General features: G+C 30.0%; 2 protein-coding genes across 2 annotated transcripts in view; one reads left to right on the top strand and one right to left on the bottom strand.

The window, feature by feature from the left end:
• The window catches only part of loj (logjam), a 13514-nt gene extending 9247 nt beyond the window's left edge, over positions 1 to 4267 (bottom strand). The window contains exons 1-2 of the mRNA XM_014416889.2: positions 4073 to 4267; positions 412 to 608 (exon numbers count right to left, since the gene is read on the bottom strand). Of these exons, the coding sequence (XP_014272375.1) occupies positions 412 to 608; positions 4073 to 4267 (392 nt within the window). The remainder of the gene's footprint in view (positions 1 to 411; positions 609 to 4072) is intronic.
• A 303-nt stretch (positions 4268 to 4570) lies between these two features.
• LOC106678402 (acyl-coenzyme A thioesterase 9, mitochondrial) overlaps positions 4571 to 9146 on the top strand; it is a gene marked incomplete in the record, with an annotated part of 56872 nt that continues 52296 nt past the window's right edge. The window contains 1 exon segment of the mRNA XM_067049338.1: positions 4571 to 4709. Coding sequence (XP_066905439.1) covers positions 4612 to 4709 — 98 coding nt within the window.

Genomic DNA, 9146 nt, shown 5'->3' with positions numbered 1-9146 from the left:
CTTACTTCACAATGGAGCTAAGTATATTTCCACTAACTTTACAAGTAATACAATTAAAGGTTCTTTCTTTTTAAACAAAAAAATTAATTGAAAAGTTGTTATTTTCCTAAAAGAGAGAACATCAAATTGTGTTGCTTATAAAGTTAACGGGAATATACCTAGCACCACTGTGAAGCAATCTATCGATATTAAATTAATAAATAACTTAATTTTTTTGTTCAAAACTATTATATTAATTTTTTACCAGCATTTATCATTTGTTTTTTAAATTATGATCCCGAAATGATCATAAATCTATGTAGTGATTAAAAGATTTAGTAACAGAATAAACTTGCTGTTTTCTCTACACGATTAAATTACAACATACATTCCAAAGATAAAATTATGAAAATTTGTCTGTTAATAACTCACCTGATGACAGTCATGTAAAGATTAACAAGTTTATCAGCGAATCGAGAGAACTGGTTATCAACACAAACACGATAATAACCACCAGTGGATGTTTGATCCTGATAGTCTGCGTTAGCACGCCACTGATAAGGCAAGACAACTTCGCCATTAGGGTGGTGAACTGCGAAACCAGCCATACCATCACCACCTCTTAACACCTAAATAAATAAAATATTTATTTTATTAGGCATTATATAGAAAACCTAAGTATAATTATAGGATAGGGAGAAATAAAATGATTCTAATTCTAAAAAAATAAAAACACTCATTTTCTGTTGAGAAAAAATTAATTTGACGAGCCAGGGTTTGGACCTGGTTTGTTCAGGTCGGAAGCTAGCAGTTTACCAAATAGAGTAGACTTGCTTTAAACATGTATAATTAAATACAATCCATCCCATATGAGCGAAAACTTTGACAAATAGCTACCATGTATTACACAATAGGATAAAAATTCTTAAATACAAATAATTAAAAAACATTATAACCTTAAAAAGAACTGATCTTTGCTTGAACAGTAGTACTGTTAGCAACGTGATACCATACCAAACCAGATTCATTCTTCACTAACTCTTTTTTTTTCGTACCCTCCGCTTGAAATAGATTTGAATGATAAACAAATATATCTGTTGCTCTGCCTCCATTGACCAACTCTGCTAAAATCTCCCACTTTTAAATTATATCAAGTATAAAACATTCATGAGAAGATGGGGTGCGGTCAGTGAATAATATAAATAAGTACAAACTAATTTATCATTGCCAACGTATTGACCAGAATTTCAGGCCTTTATGAAGGCAGGTCCAACACCAAGTTTTGGACAGGCCGCACACCCAACTATCTTCTTCTTATATATAGTCCCTGATGAACTATTAACTCATCTTCATAAAACATTTATTACCTAATTCAGTTTACTTATGCCTTCTTTACCACTCTTGATTACTTGCTTTGACTTAATGAGTTAGATACAGTTATAACCTGTATAACTGAGATCTCAAGGGATCTAGAATTTTTTATAATTTAAAGAGGCTTTTCATTATGCCAGTTTTCCAAACAGGTAGGTTTAAAATGACAGTTGTATTATTTATAAAGGATCCAGCTAAAAGAGGTAGAAATGTATCTCTACTATTCATTTATAAAGGTTAAAATTTCAATAAAAATGCATAATATATGTTTTTATACTTTAAAAACAATACTTATGGCTTAGTAAAGATCTGTTAGATTGGTTTGTATTCGGGTAATATTAGCTTTAAGGTGTTTCTTGATGAAACTTGATCAAATATGCAAGGATTAGCAATATTTGACTCCTTAAAATATTTAATTATGCTTCCCTCACAAATATTTGTGAAAATGACATTATTCTTTCTTTTAAAGTCCTTCAACTATCATGCGATATGAAATAAATTAATAAAAAGGATATACTTTAATGAGAGCCAGCCTGTTCGACCACTTTCTTTTAGAACAGTGAACTGAGTTTAAGTTCTAATTATAAGGACAGGACAAGTGTCAGACACAAAATTCAAGTGGAAAGAAAGAAGTAGGAGAGGATAAAGGATGTACGAATCCCTAGTAATCTTAACAGAGCTCAGGGAGAGGCATGCTTCCGCCTAGTGACAGAACATGATCTCCTCTAAAAACACTTCCATTGGATAGGCACTGCAGAAATGTCCTCTATACAACATGGATAAAGACCATATTTTAACGTGTACTGGCCTAAAAAACATTCAACGAGATGCAAACCAACTCAAGAATAGTAAAATTATATTGGACTACTAGAGGGAAAATGTTTTAACAGTCTATTTCCTATGGCATAGGGAAAAAAACTTTATTATAATTGATACATATTAGTGTTGTTTTATATGATAACCTACCCTCTTATTATTATATTAATACTGGTTAAATTGAGTCACAGTTATCAACTTCGGCTCACTCAAAGAGGATAATCAATCCACAATGGATCCTTTTCAGTGGTAGTAATGTTGTATAATTTCCTTAATTTATTACTATAAGTGGAACTAACAATGGTAAGTAGAGGAAAATGATTGAGGAATGAGGTGTAATGAACAACTTTGTAATTCACACTAATTTCATTAAATATTCTTTTTCTGGTACGACAGACCGCACAGGTCTAAGGCCTTGTATGATGTACTATGGATATACATCGCGTGTACAGGTCTAAGGCCTTGTATGATGTACTATGGATATACATCGCGTGTTTCTTTACGAGGTTTTCATAGGGTGGGTTCGTCATTCCCAGGTCTATTTTAGCGAATGCTACTCATTGGCTAACGGGCCTCACAAAAGCTCGGGGAGAGGCTGTGAGTGAGTATTGTATAATTATTTGCTTGAAAAAATCCCAGGTAGGGCCGGGCTTGAACTCTCAACCTTTGGGTTGGTAGACAGGCGCCCCCTAATTTCTTTTATTAGTGAATTAACTTTGAAATTCACACTAATTTCATCAAATATATCAACAATAATTTTTACAAATGGATTTTCAACGATGCAACCCATGTTGGCAATATTATAACTCTCTCCGACACTTATTTAAAAATAGTCTTCAAGGTATCCAGAAACTCTATGTGACCTGGTAGATTTTGAAGAGGCTGGCATTTCCTTATACTAGGCCCATTGTTGTCCAATTATTTTATAGAGGAAGGTGCTGTTGGTCTTTCAACCTTTCAAATAGTTTTGAAATTTTTTTTTCTGGCTGTTGAATTTTTCGAAAGATGGTGTATTGAAGGTCAAATTTTGAAATATCATATGTATTGATGATTTGTCCAATTTTGAAATAACCGCAACAAGATTGTGTTGAGTTTGAGTAAGAGTTTCATTGTATCAATAAATTTTACATATGGATTTCCAACAATGTATACCATGTTGGCAATATTATAACTCTAATAATAATCTAGTTTTTAAAGTTGCAAATATAAATGAAGGAAGGAAGAAAAGTGCTTTGTAAAAGTTTTAAATCTAAGAAAAAGTTTTTTAGAAAAGGTTATATGGAACAAAGGCAATAAGCCTGCATTTTTAAGATTTGAAAAAGGAAATTACATCAATATTGAAGGTGGTACTCTTGAGAATGGCCTGAGGGTCGAAACGGAAAAATTTTTAAAGATTAAAGGTTGAGAGAAAAAAAAGGATCGAATTTGTTTTAAATTAAGAATAACGTTGGAAACGATACAACTCTAATAAATTGAAGATGTACTGATTTTAAGACCAATAGAGCATTATATAATACTGAAGAGAGGGTTACAGTATAACTGAAAGGTCCAAGAAGAGAATAAACTTATGTGTACAAAATATTATATTTTTTTCCAAGTTTTTGACCTTCAATTAATTTTTAATTTAACAAAAAATATAGGCTAGTTAATAAAAAACAGTCATGTTGTTCAGAAGTGATATATTTTGAGTAATTGCAATAATTAACTTTTATTTTCTGACTGAGTGATTGTCATTTAAAAAGAACATGGTTTAAAAAAAAACAGTTTTAGAGAGAAAATATGCAGTATATACATAAACACTACATCAACTAAGTTAACCTCAGAACAATATAGCTTTTAGGTAACTATGATATCCTAAACCATATATTTAATATAATAAAGAATACAGTTCTGAGGCAAGACTTACCTGAAAACTAACATAAAAAGTGGCCCCAGGATTGACATATTGAAAATAACAGTCTTCTTTACCGGGATCTACGTGAACTTTATAGTCCATAGCTACTGCGGGTAAATTTTCGTACCATGGTACGGTTACCTGAGCAAAAGTATAACATGCTAAACTAAAAACAACAACAACTAAAGAGAATAACAATAGGTTCATATTGCGAATTAGGGAGAACAGACATTTGAGTAGGTTCTACTCGGGGGGAAAGGTGCCATGTGGAAGTAGACCAGGTGTTTGTTATTAGAATGGCTATGGAACTGATTCGGATATAAATATTTTTATCCTTATTGAAGATGTTTGGCAAACTTAACAATTATTTATTACGTTGAAAATAACTAGTTAAACAATACGAGAGACGTAACAGTAGGTAAAATATTATTTTGGCATTGAGTCGAGCTTATCAGTGTGTTATCAAAGAATTTTACATCCCCTCTTTGCTTTATCCTTGAATGTCAAATTCAAACGGTCTGCGAATGCCGAGCTGAATTAGTCTGGGAGATATGTCACGATTAACAATGGAAACTCGTCTAAGGATATTTAATGCCACTAAAGAAACCATTTATCATTACTTTTCACCAGCCTTGAGTTGTAAAAATAGGTATGTATATTTCAAATAAATAAAATTCTTATCTTTTATATATGTAGATACTTATATTTTATAGGCTTATTCCTCAGTATTTGTAGTATTTTTTAGCTTTCATGTTTATTACCTAATAGAAAATTGTTTTTATACATTAGTTACATTTACCGATCAATGTACTGTAGTAATACATTAATTATAATTTAAAAAGTGTTTATTTTTAACTAGTTCACTTTTAATCTTTCAGGCCTTGTACAATAAAATTCAATACATAAAATAAATGAAAAATTTTCAGAGTTTATTTTTTTTTTATATCCTTGATTTAAAAAAAAAAATCCGTCTTAAAAGAATCCTTTATTTTATCTTTTTATAAGATTGTTTTACCAATGTTTTCGGATTCCTCTATCTTCATAATATTCTATAATAATCATGACAACAATAAATTACTGTTATTTCAATTTTATTGATATCTGTATTTATACCATATAATATAAAAACCACTCACTTAAAAATAATAATATCTGTTATTATTTAAGACTAATATCTTTCTTATTTTTTCTCTGCGATTGACCTTTTACATTTTCTTTAAGTATCTACTTTAAAATTCTTGAACATTTCATGACTATACCACTTTTGAATTTACTTAAATTTTTTTTTTTTCTGAATACCACTAAAAAATAATTTAATGTTTTTGATATTTGAAGGTTGGAATAAAGAAATAGTTCAATTGCAACTTTTAAATGTAAAAATGTATCCTTGAGGACTTGTTGCTTGTTCAAAATCAATTGTGACATCTGTTAATTCTTTTATTCTGTAATTACCACATAGGAGTTACCTAATTAAACTTTATCCTTCATTGACAGGTGTTCAAATATGACGGTATTAATATAATCATTTTATTTTAATATCATGAAATGTTATTATTTATTTATTTGTTGGCAACTAGACTTAAATTAAATTAGATTGACAATCGTGATTATCTATTGTTTGATTTAAAATATAATTTATGTGCTACTTTGTTTATTTTAACTATATATTTGTTTATGTATGATTGACAATAATAATAATAATATCAGCTTTATTTCTATTATTTCCAAAACTGAAAGCCTTTCCGTTGGGAGGTATGAGGCTGATTTATAAACATGGAGAATTTACAAAAAGTACCACTACATCATTGATTAAATTCTTTACATTAATTTATTATAAAATAATAATTTAAGAAATATAATTAAATAAAGTATTTTCAAGGCTGTGTTTGAACACTTGACTATGGGTTTTTATTACTTTTCTCCAAAAATCCCTATTCTTGGTAACAGTAGTTCATCAGCACTCTTTGCACCATTTTGTCATTGATCTTTCTTTCCTTCTCCTCTGTTTTCTTGGTATCCATTCTGTAGGAATTTTGGAGCATTTTCTCATAAGCCAGTATGACCTCCATTTTATGTTGACAACCATGTCTGATATCGTTATAAAATTATCAAGTGTGCTCATGTTTCTAATACCTTTGCCTATATTGTATATCTTTAGTATAGGACACTATCTCCTTATTGTTACTAGCGTTATTACACATGTATATGTAAATTTGCTTAAGCACAAATGTGTACCCAGTACCCAGAGGTATTTATAGCTTTGTCATGGACCAATTGTTTGAGAACATTTTATACAAGTTTAAAAGAACACAAAGTCCACTTCCATTCAAAAGTAAACATTGTTAAAACTTCTGTCCTATCAAGTTAAAGAAACATGACATAGCGTCCTATTCCTTTGAGGTACACTACCATCCTTAGTTAAATCGTTTTGAGTATAAAACTATAATTTTTCACTTTTTAAAAGTTGTGATGGCTGTGGGAGGGGTTAAATCCCTGTCTGGTGGGTTTAGGTATACAAATTGACGCATATGTAATATTTCAAACAACATGGAGTAGACTGCCTAGGAGTCCCGATCAGTGTGTCTTGATGTTTAATAGTTCCACATTCAGAGCTGTCCTTGGACCAAAGTTTTTATAAACCCAGGACACTGTTATGCATAAAAAGCCTACCTCATTGAAGTATTTTAACCAACTAACAGTTAATATATTTTTTTTAATTACAAAAAAAAACAAGAAAAAAAAGCATATGATTGATAAGTCATTATTTATTTATATATCTAAATATAATTAAAATGATAATTTCTTTCTCTGAAGCCATCATGGAACTTTTCTCTTTTTACTGTATTTGCCTGCTCAAGGTCATTACTTTTATATCTCATGATGGGATTCGGAATGATTGCTGACTTAATGAGTTTCTTAGAGAAATGAGCAATATTAACATATTCTGAGAATCGATCCGTATCTACGCAATAGACCTTGTCGAAGCAAGCAAAATCTCTGTCTTTAAGGAGCTTCATTAATTTGTACTTTACCTTGTTTATTCCCACCTTGAAAAACCCTAAACGAATTTTTATTGCAACAGAAAAATAGAAAAAAAAAATTTCTTTTTATAATTTTCGCTTTCCTAGTCTTTAGTTATCTTTCTTTTTTTTTTTTTTTTTGAAAATCACAAAATAACGATAACCTAGAAACCAGAGATGGGCAAAAATTAGCTATAGTTGAAACTAATAGCTAAAACTGCCATGGATACAACCCTCATTCATGAATGAATCATTGATAAATAAATATTGTATCCATGAAAATGTTAGCTATGTGTTTCATAGTTTCCCAACTTTGCTAGAAACCCACCAATCTACACAAAATTTTGGGAGGTATGTAAGGTAGTAAGTGAATGTTATTTGATGCCTACCAGATCTTAGTAATATAAAGTTGTAAAATAATAGTCAAAACATCATAGTTTTATTTTATTTATATATTTAGACATTTCCGTAACATTTTAGTCTCATTGTGAACATGTTGATATTGAAAAACCAGGGGAAAAACTTTATTAAAAACAACAGATGTGTTTTTTTGTTTTTTTTTTTTCTTTTTCTATTTTTCTTTATTTTTTTTTTTTATTCCCCTTTTTTTTTCTCTTTTTCCCCCTTTTTTTTTTCCCCCCTGTGTGTTTTTAAGAGTATTTTTTATAAGTGTTGTTATTTTTATATATATATATATAAAAACAAATAACAAATAGATATTCAAAATTAACAAATATATGTAAAAATATATACAAAAAGAATAAAATAACAAATACAATACACAATGTCTGCATGTGATCCTTCCTCTGGATGATTTTATTATTCATCAGATTCCATCCTTGTAGTGGTGAGCCTCTCTGTTGTACATTGTTAAAAAAAAATTAACAATTTCACATATTGTTTAATATGGAAATTAAAAATAAGATATAAAACCTCTGAGAAAAATGAATTAAAGAAATAAGTTATTCATTTGTTTTTCACCTGTTTTTTATTAATCTATCTGAATTTCTCATCTATCTAATAAATTTTTGCATACTTTGTTACGGTCGCCATGGTGAAATTTTGTTGTTGTCCACAGAATATTACGATAATTCAACAGCTGGGTAGGAAACACCCCTAGGTTTTCTGTTATCTACATGTAAAGGTATTCGCCAGTGGTCATAATTCAACAATAGTTTATATAGTGGTATATTATAGCTATAATGCTTCGGGGTTTTCATTATTTCTAAGAAAAAAATAACTTGGTGCCTAAGGAGTAATACTTTATTGTTTTATCTTTTTTTTCTTCCACTTTCTATTATTTATATATGTATATTGTAATATCCTCTTTTTGAGTAAAATAGTATATTTTTATGTATCAAGGATTTTTAATATGTTTTTATTTTATGTTTCGTTTCAATATTGTACATTTGCTTTGTTAAACCAAAAAGAAAGCTAACCAATTTTGTTCAGTCAAATATGGAGTGGAAAAGGGTGTTATTGAAAACAAAGAAGATGGCACGTATCTTGCCAAAAGTTCATTGAATGCACCCATTCCAATATTTTAAAAACTTTTTTTTAACTTCCCATCATAATTGAAATTACAATACATTTAAGAAAAAATAGAAGTTAAGTATAAGTATTAAAGAAAATTATTCATAAAGGAAATCATTAGAAAAACTCCAAACCGTAGTGCTACAATCGATGTTGAGAAAGAACACCTATAGAAGGGGAAGGAAGAGAGCTTGGTTTTGGATGGATTCGTAGCTTAGGCGCAAGGGGGGGATGATGTTTCTCCTGGATGCAGGAGGTCCTCATCTTTTGTCTAGCTCAAGGGTAGACATCTTGAAAAAGATGACATCGAAGAGTCACCCAAGAAGGGCCTCTTTGTTTGAATCGCCAAACAACACACTTCAGTGGATGAGAAGTGGGTTGAAAACTTTTAGAGGACCAAGGTTTTGTTTAAAGACAGTGTTAGTTTGTGAAAAAGAAGTCATCAAAAACCATCAGACATCATAGAAGAACATAAATTTGTAAAGGTAGTTAATAAACAAGTTGACTGTTCTGATTGCCTAGAAAACCGCCCT

This window comes from Halyomorpha halys, unplaced genomic scaffold (genome assembly GCF_000696795.3).
Source record: "Halyomorpha halys isolate HHAL.00 unplaced genomic scaffold, Hhal_1.1 Scaffold141.1, whole genome shotgun sequence".
In the NCBI taxonomy this organism is placed as follows: domain Eukaryota; kingdom Metazoa; phylum Arthropoda; class Insecta; order Hemiptera; family Pentatomidae; genus Halyomorpha; species Halyomorpha halys.
The sequence above is the reverse complement of the archived record's forward strand: the minus strand, read 5'-3'. Positions and strand labels throughout refer to the sequence as shown.